A 15402-nucleotide genomic window follows, 5' to 3' on the forward strand; every position below is an offset into this window, starting at 1 on the left:
TGAAACATGTTGCTTGCATAAGAATTCAACCCCTGTGCTGTGGAAGCTCCCAGTTTACACAGATGAAAGAAATTACGCTATCGAGGACACAATTACTTTACCATCGGCCTCCATCTGTGAAGTTGCTGTCACATTGAAAGGATCAAAACCCCACTGTTGAAAGATTATTGGTCAGGCTGTAGATCTGAAGGAAAATGAAGACCAAAGAGCATTCTACAGAAGAGAGAGAGATAATGTAATACAAATGCGTAGATTAGGAAAAGGGTACAAAATAATATCCAAGTGTTTGGATATCCCAGTGAGCACAGCTGGATCAATAATGAAGAAGTGGAAGCTGCATCACACCACCCAGGCACTGCCAAGAAAAGGCTGCCCCTCAAAACCCAGTGCTTGAACAAGAAGAAGACTTGTGAGAGAAGCCACAGAGAGGCCAACAATCACTTTGAAGGAGCTACAGAGTTCAGTGGTTGGGAGTGGAGTAATGGTGCACCTGTCAACCATATCAACAGCTCTGCATAACACTGGCCTGTATGGGAGGGTGGCAAGAAAGAAGCCATTACTCAAAAAGTACCATCTGAAAGCATGTCTGGAGTTTGCCAGAACTGTGATGTGGTGATGAGCATTGGTCAGGGGTCTGATTACTGTTGCAAGGCACTGTAATTGTGGAAAATATTCTTTCACTTAAGAATTAACTGTAGTAAGGGACGAGCCAAGAACATTTCAATGTTTCAAAAACAAAAACATTTCAAAAATAAAATAAATAAATTTCAATGCTGCAGTTCCTAATGCCACATTCACACTATACATTTATTCCACTATTATTCCACTTTAAACAGTCGTGGCTTCCCCCAGAAAAACCTTGAAGTGTAGTGTGTAAAGGGTGCTGAGAGTCATTAGGAGACATCTATTCACCTCAAAGAGCTACAATTCCCAGAGTTCCCTGGAAAGAGAGATTGACTGTTAAACCTCTTGGGAAACTATAGCTCTGTGAAGAGAATAGGAGTCTCCTACCAACTCTTAGCACTGTTTAAAGTGAAATAATAGTGGGGAAAATGTATGGTGTGAATGAGGCTTAACAGCAATCTTAACCGCTGCTGAAGGCTGGCTGATGGACATTCTGATGGGGCAAAAGAACCTCCAGTATGCCCATGGAAAGCTTTATGGGTGTAGATCTACCACTGGCAGTACGAGTCAAAATAGGATGTGTCACAGGCAGTCTTGAATGCACTGGATCCAAATCCTTCTCATTCCCCCAACATGGCCACAGGAAACAACCCTGGCCTATGCCAGTATGGAACTGGCATAGGTATTTTCCATCCCAGTGGTGTCACAAGAGGTGGTAAAACAGTAAAAGTAAAAAATTATGGGGAGGGAAGGAGGGAACTCTCAACTCCCATCCTGGCTGGAGGAAGCCAGCAGGACTCTGGATTAGGGATGGGATCTGTTTGCCAGTGCTGGTTCGAAAGTGTTCCATCAACCTAACAGGCTTGCATCTGTTGATGGTGGCGGTTCTTGCGTGACACAGCATACGTTACGTTGGAGTTAAGTTGAGCAAGAAACTTCTCAGATGCATTAGATCAGGTTAAGAGTCTTTATTAAGACATTAGGGCCAACAGGCTTAAGAGTAAAAACATGTAGAGTTTCTTCAGTCACCCCCCCTTCTGGTACATCTCTCTCCAAAGGTAAACACAGAAGACAACCTCTCAGTTCAGAGGCAATATACAGAAGACTCAGCTCAACACAGATAGCTGCTAGAACTCTCCCAGTCTATCTTGATGCTACCATGGCAACGGCCTTGGCTGTCCGTTCCCAGACTGGGCAAAGACATAACTCCTTCTAGCTACAGATTTCCAGACTTGCAGACTTGATGGAAAATAAACTCAGTGACAGTACAGTTCAATGGTCAACAGCATCAATTCAATTTTTTCCCCTGTATCCCCTAGCTGCTGCTTTTACGGATCCATGTTTTTTCTGCTCTGAAAAAATATTGATATTAATATTGATATTTTAAAAGGAAATATTGATAAGTTATCATTCTTACAATCAATGTTTTAGAGATGGATTTTGTTTAAAGTCTATTTTCAAAAATAACCATGGAAATTCACTACATTAAAATCCAACCCTCAGCTATTGAGAATAAGCAAATTAATGGAAAATTTGGTACCAAATCCGAATTGGGTGGAATTCTAGCAAATCCCTACTCTGGATAGAGCATTGGAACACAAGGTTGTTCCATTCAGTGTTGAAGTTAGAACTAAAATCTCACACATTTTTTAATGTTCATAGCAGGAAATATCTTTCTAACATTGAAAAACTGATACCAGCTTCTAATTTCTGTATTTGGTCTTGGCCCTGGAATACAGCAGCAGCCAGCACACTGAATCAGAGGCTACAGGACCATTGGCTGAGGAGCTGTACCAGGTCCCTAACTCTGAGCCTGATCACTGGATCAGAGATCTATTGGCCTGGAGGCTGGCAGACAGGAGCCTACTGAAATGAATCCCACCATACCAGGACTTGTAGAACTGGAGCCAGGACTCTCATGGGCATCTTTTCCTGGGCTGGGGAACCAAATGCCTCCCATATAGCCCATGCTAGTCCACCAAGTGGGAGGACACAGAGTGGAAGTGTCTATTTTCAGGCCCTTTAAGCATATGCAGTTTGTCTTCGAGGGGTGGGGGGAGGAACATAGAAGAAGTGGATTGAAGGCAGCAGTTCAAAAGGCCTCAGGTCACCTCCAGCCTTTGTTAAAGCAAGTTGCTTACTAGAAGCTCTCCTTCATACTGTAGCAATTGACCTGCCTTGCCTCCTTTCTGTACTCTTCCTTCCCATCCCATCCTCTTGAGGACCAGAAAAGGATGTCTTGAACCATTCAGTTTCTGTTTCTGTCAAGGCTCCATTGGGTCTCGATCATGTGACTGAAGGATGTCGAGCAGGAGTTCTGCCAGTGAACCATCGGTTCTGGCCATATAGTTACTTATCACTAATCGGTAGTTCTCGCCGCTATAGTTTTCTGGGTCATGTCTACTTGAATCTCTGAACAACAAGGAGATTCTGCTCTTGTTTTCTTCCTGATTATGGATAATCTCCACCTTGCTTCTCCTCTGCCTTTTCTTTCCCTCACCCTGCCCTTATCTCATGACACCTGGTGATGACAATTCCATAGCTTGTCAACGAACAAAAATGAACAAAAATCTAGTCTCACTACTCAAATTCCCCTGTATATTTTTTCTGATTCCAAATGTCAATTGTTACGTGTGTGTTTTATGATAAGCCACTACAGTGTGATTCTTCAACCATCCCCACTCCTTGCTCCCAATGCCCAGTGCTGCTTATTATGAAGCTTGGCAACACTGGAGTGTCTGCAACAGAAAGCTCTGAAAGAATCATTTTGTGGTGGTCCTACACATTACTGACATATTAAAAATGGCCATTTGTCTCTTGACTTGTTAAAACTTTTGTAACAGAGTGAACTTTAATTACACTGTTTATACAGCCACAAGAGTGGCTGTATACTATAGACAGCATGGATTTTTCGCATTCCTCAATGTTAAATTGAAAATACCCCCATGCCATTCGATGCTTCCCATAAGCTCATTTTAAAACAAAACCTTACAAAACTTATAGTCCTGAACTCAGAAACACTTGCTTAACAACCCTCTAAATTTTAATGGTGATACACAGAACAGTCAGAGAGAATCGAGAGTTCAAAGTGCAAAAATAGAAAAAAACCAGATCCTTGTTGGACATTTTTCTGTCAGTGTTCTCATAATCTGTTGAAATTCATTAAAAATCAGCAATGTTCACAGAGTACCTGTAATCCTATTACTGACCTTGCCCCATATGCTGACCTTCATCTTCTGCAGTTTAAAAGTTTAAAAAAAAATGCCTGGCTGATTTTTAATTAATTTAGCATAGAACTCAATGATTAGCTGGGCATACTCAGTAAGAACCAACTGTCAGACTCACAGCTGCTGGGCTTGCCTAATCAGAGGGCCACACCCATACCATACCTTTATTTCACTTGAGACAGTAATGGCTTCTCCCAAAGAATCCTGGGAAGTGTAGTTTGTGAAGGGTGCTGACAGGAGACTCCTATTCTCCTGGCAGAGCTCCATTGGCCAGAGTGGTTTAACAGTCAGCTGCTCTGACTAAAGCTCTGTGAGGGGAACAGGGCATCTCCTAGCCACTCTCACCACCCTTCACCACCTACACTTCTCAGGATTCTTTGAGAGAAAGCATGACCGTCCAAAGTGAAATAAAGGCCTGGTGTGGATGTGGCCAGGGACAGCTTTGGTTTAAATTTGGGTGGGAGGGTACATGTGCCTGCTGTAGAATAAAAAGTGGGGGAAACCCTGAAAAAGAATGATACTGTTCACAATGTTTTCCTTTTGGAAAGGAAAGGGTCTTCCCCTCTGCCCAGTGCCCACCCATCCAATCCCCTCCCATTCCTGCCCTCCTCCTCCCCTCCCTGCCCCTCCCCATTTCACCTATCCTAAGCATGACTGCACAGGAGTAAATCCCACTGAACTCAAAAAGCATGCAAACGATCAAACCTTTCCTCCTCCCTCCTATCCCCTCCCTCTTGCCCCTTCCCTCCCCCTCCCTTCCTCTCCTCCATCCCCTCCTTCCCTATCCCCCTCCTCCCCTCCACCCTCCTCCTCCCCCATGGTCAGTTTTACGTATCCTAGGACTATGACCTGGGAGACCAGGGTTCGAATCCCCATACAGCCATGAAGCTCACTGGGTGACCTTGGGCCAATCACTGCCTCCCAGCCTCAGAGGAAGCAATATTAATCCACCTCTGAATACTGCTTACCATAAAAACCTATTCATAGGGTCGCCATAAGTCAGAATTGACTTGAAGGCAGTTCATTTCATTCTCGAGCATGATTGCATCGGAGTAAATCCAACTGAACTCAATAAGCATGCAAATGATCAATCCATTCTCAACTAACTTGCACAGGATCCCATTTCTTATCTCCTGGATTAAATACCTCCTGGATTAAAATTCAATAATAGCCTTTGAGAATATGGTGAGTGGTGGCAACACCTGCAATCAGCCCAAAGAACAGAAACAAGACATGTTCTGTGCTGATCTTGTTTTAGCAGAGAGGAAGCAACCATATTAAAACAATTGATATAGTTCAGATAGTCACTTTAAATATGTTTGATTTACTTTGCAATTTTAGTGAAGTTCCTATAGTAAATCATTTTCTTTTGCTTCTGTTTCTATGAATATGTGAAGTACAGCAACATTTTGCAACACTAAAAAAGGCTCCAAAAATAATTGTGGAATAATGGCACTGACTGCTCTGCAGAATAGTGTCCAATGGACATGAGTGTCTCAGTTTGCACAAGATAAAACAGAGGGAGATGATATTTTTCTAGCAAAATTCTAGGTGTGCTCTATGTTTTTAATTGAACATGACCATCTTTCCTTAAGTGGAGTAGTTTAAGCATAGAAGGCTGAACACATGCATTTTGGGCAGGCCCAGTTTGTTTTCTCCAGCAGCTAGAGTCATTGCATCAGTAGCAACATATTGTAATCAGACTGATTTTACATCAAACTGCAGTTTCAGATTCAACTGTTAATGCACCCAAAATACAAATAGAGCATAGCCTCCAGTTTGAAACACAAAAGGCTATCTTCACCATCGTATGACACTGATCAATAAAAAGGCTTTGAAATTAATAAAAATGAATCTGACACAGATTTCTAGGATGAATAATGAGCGAAATATAATTTTCTAGGTTAGATTCTCTGTAGAAACTGTAGTAACACAGAAAAGAAGCAAAGTAAGAAGAACACCCACAAACATGTAATTCTCCATTTTTTGAGATTGCAGGTGTTGCCTCCACTTCCCATATTCTCAAAGGCACATGTTACCATAGTCTTCCAAGCTACATGGGAAGTGGATTGGACTGTGAAAGACCAACCCAAATTGTGTTTGCATTTTGACAAATTTGTAGGGCAGTCCAGTATCTCAGAGAGGAGATCAGGTCTCCTGCTACTCTGGTGCATTCACTATAGCTGCCCAACTTCCCTGCTTTTAAAAGTTTGATAGAAATATCTGTTGGCTATACGTATGTTCTTAAACCCCAAGGTTTTTTGCCAATTAGTGAATATTTTCCCATTTAAGAGCATATCTACACCAGTCCCTTAAAAAAACAACTGTAGACATCTACAAAGAAATGGAATAAATGGATATTCTGCTGAAGTATTGGCAATTCTATGTTTATCTTCTCATGTATATAAAGTATCAGATTAAGTGTTTCTTATGAAGTTATATTTTTCCCAGTGGTTGGACTACAGAAGTCATAATATTGTTGATGCCTCTGCCAATATAGGAACTGGTATGTTTCCAATCCAGTGACAGCTATGCAACTCTGTTCAGAAATGCACTTGAAAACAAAAGAAACCAAAATAATCAGGGTGACGGATATGAAGAAAACATGTCCCATATATAGCACTATTAAAAAAAACAACCATAACTTTCTGTCATGGAAAAGAATCAACTCTGAAAGGAAATCATTTCTCACTGGCAAATGGGATTTCTTTCAGGAATCTGAGTTTTCACTGTTTTCAACAATGTGTCAACTTCTTTGATTATGGAGTCTGAAAGTGATATGAGGTTGTTTGTGGTTGTATTTTTCTTCTTCTTTAGATTGCTGTATACTTTTCATATTGATGTTGAAGCTTTATGCACTCGTGGTTCATGGTTACTGAAAAGGAGATCCTTTCACATCTAAGATCTATGGTGTGGCTGCAATGAATTCGGTATCCATTTTAGTATGGATTAGCATGATTGCTCATACTCAATTCACGTTGGGAACCAAATTGTAGTTACTAATACGAGACCAGATTTCATTTTATTAGAATGCTTTAGTCTTATCCAATGATGATGCCAGAGTTTGGAGACATAGATGCCTACCAAGACTTTTATAGGCCAGAGAAACACAAAACAAAGGCTTGCTGTGACTGGTCCCACATCAGCCCTCGTCAGTCTCTTCATTTTGTGTTATAAGATACAAACCTCACAAATCCTACATCCTTGGGTCTTCTTCCAGTCCATTAAAGCTTCACCTCTAACACTTTCCTACCCACCCACCCCCACAACTCCTTTGCAAAGAAACTGTCTTTGTGTGATTAATAACCCAATGTTATGATATTCCAGGCTGTTCTCAGAATAAACTGCAGTCACTATTATACCAGTGCACTGTCATAACTTCTGGCTCCTTTGGGAGAAAGGGTGGGTTATAAATTTAGTAAGTTATAAGATCGTGTGTGATGTCCGTAAAATAGCAGGGTGCATGAACTAGCATGGCAGCCTGGATCTATGCCATTGCAAAAGTAATTCCAATCGGGGTTTAGGCATGGTTATGGGACTGAATCAGCCATGCAGCCCAGATGGATGACTTTTATTGGGAGAAGGACATGCGGAGTTCAACCTTATTTGATCTCTCAGCAGGTTTTGATACCATTCACCCATGGTAGCCTTCTGAGCCGACATTTACAAAGATAGGTATCGAAAGCACTGTTTTATAGTGGTTCCAATCCTATTTCCAGGGTCGGTTTCAGAGAATAGCATTGGGGGAATGGTCTTTTGGTCCCCAGGCAGTTGTCGGGTGCCTCAGGGTGCCATTTTCCCCCCAGTGCTGTTTAACACCTATATGAAACCATTGGGAGTGGTCATCAGGTGACTTGGGGCAAGGTGTCACAGTATGCTGATGATACCCAGCTCTATTTTTTAGTAACATCCAAATTGGAAGAGACCGTGCAAGCCTTGGACCAGTTGCTGGACTCAGTGGGCTGGATGAGGGCCAGTAAACTGACTCTGAATCTTAGCTAGATAGAGGCACTGTGAGTAGGTAGATCCCTAGTCCAGATAACTGGTCAATTGCCTGCTTTGAATGGGGTTGTACTCCCTCTGAAAGAGCAGGTTCAGAGGCCCAGGTGATCAGTGGCTAGGAATGCCTTTTATCAGCTGGTAAGACTTCTGCAGCCATTTCTGGACCAGGATAATGTGACCACTGTTGTCACAGTGGTAGTCTCCAGGCTGGATTACTATAATGCACTCTATGTGGGGCTGCCCTTGAGGTTGATCCGGAAGCTGCAGCTGGTGCAAAATATGGTGGCATGATTGCTCTCTGGAGCAGGACATTGCCAACATGGTACCGCATATAAAGTGTATAAAGCCCTAAACAGCTTGGGACCAGGATACCTGAAATATCGTCTTACCCTTTATATACCCAGTTGATCACTGCACTCTGCAGGTGAGGGCCTCCTACAGATATCATTCTTCACATCATAGGAAGTGGATCTTTAGAACTGTGGCACATATTCTTTGGAATTCCCTCCCCTTAAATATTAGACAGGGACCATCTCTGTAATCTTTTTGGCACCTACTCAAGACCTTCCTCTTTCAACAAGCCTTTTTAAATAGAGACCTTATGCCAGTCTGCATCTGTGTTGGAATTTTTTTTAAAGATTTTAAAAAATATTTTCAATATGCTTTGTTTTAAATATGTTTTATAGATGTTTCTAGTGTTTTATAGATGTTTCTAGTGTTTTATCGCTTGTTTACCATCCTGGGCTCCTTCTGGGAGGAATGGTGGGATATAAATTTAATAATAAATAAAATAAAAGACCACTACCATGACCATGGTCATATGCAGGGCAGTGATACTACACAAAGTCATTCCGTAGCTAAGGAAATAGCAAATAGACATAAAGGCAGCATTAGGAACACTTCATTTAAATGCCCTTGTAGACATTTTAGCAACTTGTTATTTAGGAAATGGACCTTTAGTGTAGTGGCACCTACCCTTGAATTCCCTCCCTTTAAATATTAGATAGGCGCCATCTCTGTTATCTTCTACCTTCCTCTTTCAACAAGACTTTTAAGCAGAGACCATATCTCATTCTGTGTCTGTGTTGGAATTGCTTTTTAAGATGCTTTTAAACTTTTTTTTTAAAGATGTTTTTTACAGCTTTTAAAAAAATGTTTTTAAAGATGTTTTGTTTTAATATGTTTTAAAGTCTGTTTTTATGATGTTTTAAAGTGTTTTTAGTGCTTTTGTTTGCCGCCCTGGGCTCCTACTGGGAGGAAGGGCGAGATATAAATCAAATAAATAAGCTACATCATCAGAACTCCATGCATTGAAGAAACATTATATAATGGACATGCATAGCCCAGCAAATCTCATACAGACTATCACTGTAGCTATGGGAAGTCAGCAAAGTCTAACAGCAATTGCAACAATAAACAGTCTGTTGAGACCACAGGTGAAGGTGAGAAACAGAGTTAAAGGTTTGTTTACTTCTAGTGTACAAAGCCATGTCTGAGCGAGAGCACATCCTTACATATAGTCAGAGAACAAAGGAGAGAGTGATCTGGTGAAGAAGAGGGAAGAGGGGCAAGACAAACAAGGTAGCTTTCTTAGTTACAAAGACTGAGAGGAACACAAGGATTACTTTCTCTGTCTGTTATCCCCTGCTGGTTCTGGTAACTAACTACAAGTGTTGTTATCTCCCTTTCAAACAGTAGTAACATCAGCAGCAGGTCACTGTGTCCAATGTGCACAGTGTGCCTATGTAGGCCTTTAGGATCAGGGTATTATTGCTGTAAATCTCATTCCTTTTATGCGTCTCTCTTCAGATTTGCCCTTTAGGGAACAGCATTAAATGTAGCCAAATTCTGCTAATGTCTTGTTTTTATTGTAGGTAATACTGCCAAGGTGTTCATTGAAGTACAAGATGAAAATGACCATGCGCCTATCTTCACAAAAAAGCTCTACATAGGTGGTGTGTCTGAAGATGCTAGAATGTTTTCTTCTGTGATGAAAGTGAAGGTGAGAATCCCATTAAACAAATACACTACTGAGGCTGAGGATACTTAATCTTTGAAATATGTTCATGTGGACATCTTAAAAGGTGTAGCTATAAAGCAAGTGTGGCTCCCTGTTCTAACACTTACCATCAAGTCTATCAGGATGCAAGGATGCCGCTTTGTATACATACAGATTTCAGTTGAAGATTTGCTTGTAAATAAAACAATAGATACTTCACAACTGGTTAAATTACTTTACTCTTAAATAATGAATTATAGTTGCTCCTTTATACTGAATTACTACTTTATACTGATTACTAATTATACTGAATTACTAATTATATATTTGTTTTAATGTTCAATATTTTTAATTTTTGTAAACCGCCCAGAGAGCTTTGGCTATGGGGTGGTATATAAATGTAATAAATAAATAAATAAGACAATAATAAGATATTTTAAAGGTGTGCTTATGGTTAACCCCTTATAGCCTTTGTGCATGTTTAGAGTTGCGGTGCTAAGCTATTGGTGCTGGCATGAGATTATAACTAGTGGCCATGGGCTATCCCCTGGAAAATTGCAGCTCCAAATGCAGTAGTCTCCACCATCACTGTTATATTGACTTTTACTTTCTTACAGTTCTATATAGGGGCACTTGTGTGTTGCCTTGCAACCCAAGGGGTGAGTTGATTTCAGGTATAAGAACAGTCAGAGGATCCAGTGATTCGTTGGGGCCCACTGAAGCTGTGGAGTGTCGAAAGTACAACCCAGTGTCAGATTTTGGTGAAAGTTCTTTGGTGAGGGCTTCTCTGAAAGAAGAGGGCAGAGCCATCATAGGCACCAGAGACATGGTAAAGAGTGTGAGGAGCACTCCCCAGTCCTAAGTCAGAATCCTAAGCATCCTTATTTTGCTCCAGAGAAGAAGACTTGGACCCTAAGAACCATGAATGCTGTTAAGTTCATGGAGGGGAACTTTCTTGTCTTTGCTCCTCTTCTTCTCCCCCGTAAGTCACCTGCACCCCGTGAAAAGCCTCCCCAGAAAGTTGCAAGCAGTGTGGAATGGGCTTCAAGAGATGCTGTGGGAAGAAGTATCAGCCAAAATTGGGCAGCGGCACTCTCCAAATGTGACACATGGTCAAAGCTCCACCCTCCCCCAAAATAATTTTGTCCCTTCTGTGGTCCCCTGAGTAATTTTCCTGGTACCAGTTACACTGCTATAGCAGTATGACTGCACTATTAGGGGTATTTGGGAACTTTTGTTTAAAAATATTTTGAGTATTTTTCCATACATACAAAGATGTATAATTGCTCTATAATCAGTTTTCTTACTTGATGTTCATATTAGGTTTTTAAATTTGTATACCAGGATGTTGCAAATGAAGGGAGGATTAACAGGGAAAAGTACCATACAAACTACCATGTTTATTAAGAGATTGCATATGACTACAAGTCTTTGATGATCCATAGGATCCAATGCCCATATGTGTTTACTTTCTTCTTCATATTGCACTTTGTGGAGTCAACATGACGAAGAGTGTAAATTGCTGACAAGCTTATTGAAAAGTGGCCATGGAAGCCTGACCTACCAAGAATTCTCTCTTATTTGGGCCTGATTTAGGAAGCTAGAAATCTAATGGAGAATGACAGCAATTTATTAGACACCCATGATTTTTCCTCAGGGTAGTCCTCATAATGTTAACTTTAAAGATTTAGATGTGGGGAAGTTCTCATAATTCATATTTTCTCACCATCTCTGATAGTAGCACCATAAGAGAAGAGGCCCACTGGGACAAAAGCTACAAAAAACTTCAAGAAAGCAAACCCTGAAATTAGTCATAACTGCTTAAGGAGTGGGCAGAGGATACTGAGAATGTTTTACTATCATAAATGTGCTATAGAAATGTACAGTCGCTGGATTGACTGTAGTCATTACCAAAATGTTTATAAAGGTGGTGGGAAGGAATCAATTATCAAGGCTCAAAGAAATCACTATAAGGACTAAGCCAGATGTTCTCCTATTTTGATTACCTGATGAAAAGTAATACAAGAAAAAAAAATACTCCCTGGATCAGTCACATGGGTGACCTCAGCCAGTTGGGAAATGTAGTAAAGTGGATAACAACACAACTCTACCTAATCAATCAGATTTGTGTAGGTAATGGGAGTGTGTGCTGACCACAAAATTTGGTTTAGATCCAGATTTGGTGCTATGTGACTGCCTCAATCTAAGTTGCTTCATGGATTGTCCAATTCAACTTGACTGTCCATGTTCACTTTGCCCCCCCCCTTCACTACTGGGAAATTTAAACATGGCTATCATTTTTTCTTCCTTTTCACAGAAGTAAATGAAATTTGCAGACATGGTAGAATGAATAAAACCTGCCAAGTTACATACAAATAGGTTCAGGGGCTTTTCTGCTGGACAAAATTAGTTTAATACGGGGCAGAGAATAATATGCCACTCTGAGGCAGTTGAGCAAAACATGAGGGAAGATCTGTCCCCCTTCTGGGGCCCTCCTAGCCAACAAGGTTTAGGTTGCTTTGTTAGCCACCCCTCCAGCCTTGTAATACTATTTTTAAATTAGGTTGGTCCATAATAAAACTTCAATCATATGTGACTTATAGTGGAAGAAGGGGTCTACCTGGTGTGTATTACTGAGACTTGGGTGCCTGTGGATCTTACTTGGGTACTCAATACAGCACAAACATAGGCTGGAGGGGATGTTGCCATCATCCATATGGATTCCATCACAGGAGACTTTCTGGCCACATGCTGGATTTGAATGCTTGTTCCCGGTGAGGGGCTGCAACAGAGCAGGGATGTTGCTGGCATGTTACCCACCCCGGTGCCCAGCATCCTCCCTGCTTAAGTTGGCTGAAGTGGTCTCCAGTGTGGTGTTGGGAAACCCCTGAATTATTATTGTGAGGGATTTCAAAATCTATATGGGATCACCTTAACAGTCTGAGGCCTATATGGCCCTGAAGATAACTATGGGGCTGTCTCAATTCATCAGTGTCCCAACTCATGTGACAGGACATGCTTTAGATCTACTCTTTGCAATAGAGCAGGCAGGGGATAGTCTGGGGAGGACTGAAATAACCCCATTGTCATAGTTAAGACAATCTCCTGGTGAGATTTGGGCTGATGGTACCAATACCCCCTGTAGGAGTGGGGGCGTTAATTAACATGGCCTACCCTTGGAGAGTTAGGGAGCCTGAAGGAGTCCTGAGTGCTCCAGAGGATTTCCGGCTGAAAGAGGTGGTGATTCTTTTGAGGCCCTGGTCTGACTGTGGAATGGTGTGATGGGGAGGGCCTAGGTTCCCTGTCCATCACTGCAAAGGCCAGGTAGCTCCCTGGTTCTCTAGGGAGTTTCAGGTGATGAAGAAGTTTGGGTGACAGCTAGAGCGCCAGTGCTATAAATCTTGAAACAAACATTACCAAACATATGTGTGAGCACATAATCATGGCTATTTTGTGCCAGTGAGGAAAGCAAAAGGGGGGGTATTTTGCCTCTTGAGCTGAGCTGTTCCGAGTGGTGACAGGCTTGTTGAAATCAGTGTTGGATGAACCTTGAACCCTCGGTAGCCATCTCTGACAAATGCACTAAGAACGTTGAGAATAAAATTGCTCATATCCACTCTGTTGGAATATGTGGTTCAACTCCAATTTGTGGTTGAGGCTGCATGGGGTTAAAAAGGGTAGCTAGAGAGAAGACCTCCTGATTGCTAGGCTAATACCTATCCTTTGATCTCCTGCTGTCTCTCCCTTCCTGCTAGACTGTTATGCATAGGATGTTGACCACATCTCCTTCTTCCTTCCTACTTCTTTCTATTGAGAGGGAGAGCATACATATTCTCTTTGTCTCTCCCTCTCCTCCAAGCATGAGATATAGGACTCTTTCCTATCAAATATGTACTTCCAGAATAAAGTAGTTATTTCTTATTTTAAAGCTTAAAGTGTCTGTCTAACTAATTTGCAGGGAAGGTGTAATCTTTAGCAAAGATTCAAACACATAAAGGCTCACTCAGTCTCTCCATTCCCAATTTCGCCACTCTGCAACAGGTCATGGGCCCCAGCCATGCAAAAGATCAGAGTAATTAAAGGAGCTTTTGTGTTGCGAATCAAGGAAGCTAGCAAAGACCTTCCGAGTTTAGTCAGTAAAGAGTTAAGCCTTTTTCTCAACGATGGCTACCATGGAACAACAGCTAAGCCTTGATAAATTCTCACCTGGAAACTGGAAGTTGTGGTCGTTTCGGATGGGATGTCACTTAAAGCAACAGAAGCTAATGGAAGTAATCAAAGGCCCAGAACCAGGAGGAGAAGCCTCAGAGGAGACAAAGAGAGTTTGGATCGAGTTCAGGACCTCATTGTCAAATGTGTGAGTAACTCACAAATCCCTTTGATCATTAACTGTAAGAATGCCAGAGAAATGTGGATTGCACTGGAGTCTAACCACCAGCCAAAAAGTCAAGGGCATTTAATTTCAATGTTACGTAGTCTTACAGTGGGGCCCCACTTTACAGCGCTTCGCTAATACAGCGGTCTCAGATGCAATTAGACTAAAGCCCCACTCATACGGCACTTGTTCCGCTTTTACAGCGGTTTTCGGGCATCGAGCCCCATTCTATTCAATGAGTTCTGCTTTACAGCGGAGGTCCGCAACGTAACCCGCCGTATGAGTGGGGACCTACTGTATTAACTTGCAAATGAGAGATGACTCATTTGAAGAACACCTCACTAAGTTTATGGTGTTGAATCAGGGAATCCAAGAATGCAGCACAAAATTGGATGAGCTGACCCAAATTGCTCTGTTTCTAGATTCCCTCCCAAAATCAATCAATACTTTCTGCCTCATATTGCCACAACAGCAAAAGACTCTAAATGAAATTATATCAGAAGTCAGAGAGCAGTTCTTTCAGCAAAGCGAAAGAGATGCTGCAGGAAAGGACAGTGTTTCCTTATTCCTTAGTAAACAGACTTCTGGCCGAATGCCAGTCATGTGCAGATTTGAAGAACAAAAGAAGCAATCAAAAGGTGCTAGAGCCAAGGGCTGTTTTCTATGTGGTTCGCTGACTCACCTTAAAAATCAGTGCGACAGGAAAGGGAAGTCTGAAGGACAAAATAAAGGATTTAAAAAGACAGACAAGAAAGATTTCAACAGTTTACAAGTAACTCATGTTGAAAAATGTAATAATAATAAAGTATATGTGGACAGTGGAGCAACTGCCCGTATGTTAAATGAAAGAACCCTATTTGAAAGTCTAACCCCATGTGGAGGCTCAGTTAAAGTTGCTCACTCACAAGAAGTGCCCATAAAAGGGGAAGGGAATGCAAAGCTGGTTTGCCAGATGCCAAGTGGTACCAAAGAGATTTACCTTAAAAATGCGCTCTGGACTCCAGGAATTTCTAATAATTTGATCTCTGTCAGTGAGGCAACCAATAAAGGGTGTTCAGTGCTATTTGAACAAAAATCCTGTACAATTTCTCAAGATGGTGTAATTATATGCACAGCTACTAAGAGAAAAGGAATGTATGAAATTGATCAGCAAAGTCCAGAGGCTAATATTGTGA

At 41.5% G+C, this 15402-nt stretch overlaps 1 protein-coding gene across 7 annotated transcripts in view; it reads left to right on the plus strand.

The window, feature by feature from the left end:
- PCDH15 (protocadherin related 15) overlaps positions 1-15402 on the plus strand; it is a 605264-nt gene that overhangs the window by 474374 nt on the left and 115488 nt on the right. For all 7 annotated transcript variants that reach the window (XM_061635350.1, XM_061635351.1, XM_061635352.1 and 4 more), the window contains one exon: positions 9728-9855. In XM_061635350.1, the coding sequence (XP_061491334.1) occupies positions 9728-9855 (128 nt within the window). The remainder of the gene's footprint in view (positions 1-9727; positions 9856-15402) is intronic.

This window comes from Rhineura floridana, chromosome 7, assembly GCF_030035675.1.
Source record: "Rhineura floridana isolate rRhiFlo1 chromosome 7, rRhiFlo1.hap2, whole genome shotgun sequence".
In the NCBI taxonomy this organism is placed as follows: Eukaryota; Metazoa; Chordata; class Lepidosauria; order Squamata; family Rhineuridae; genus Rhineura; species Rhineura floridana.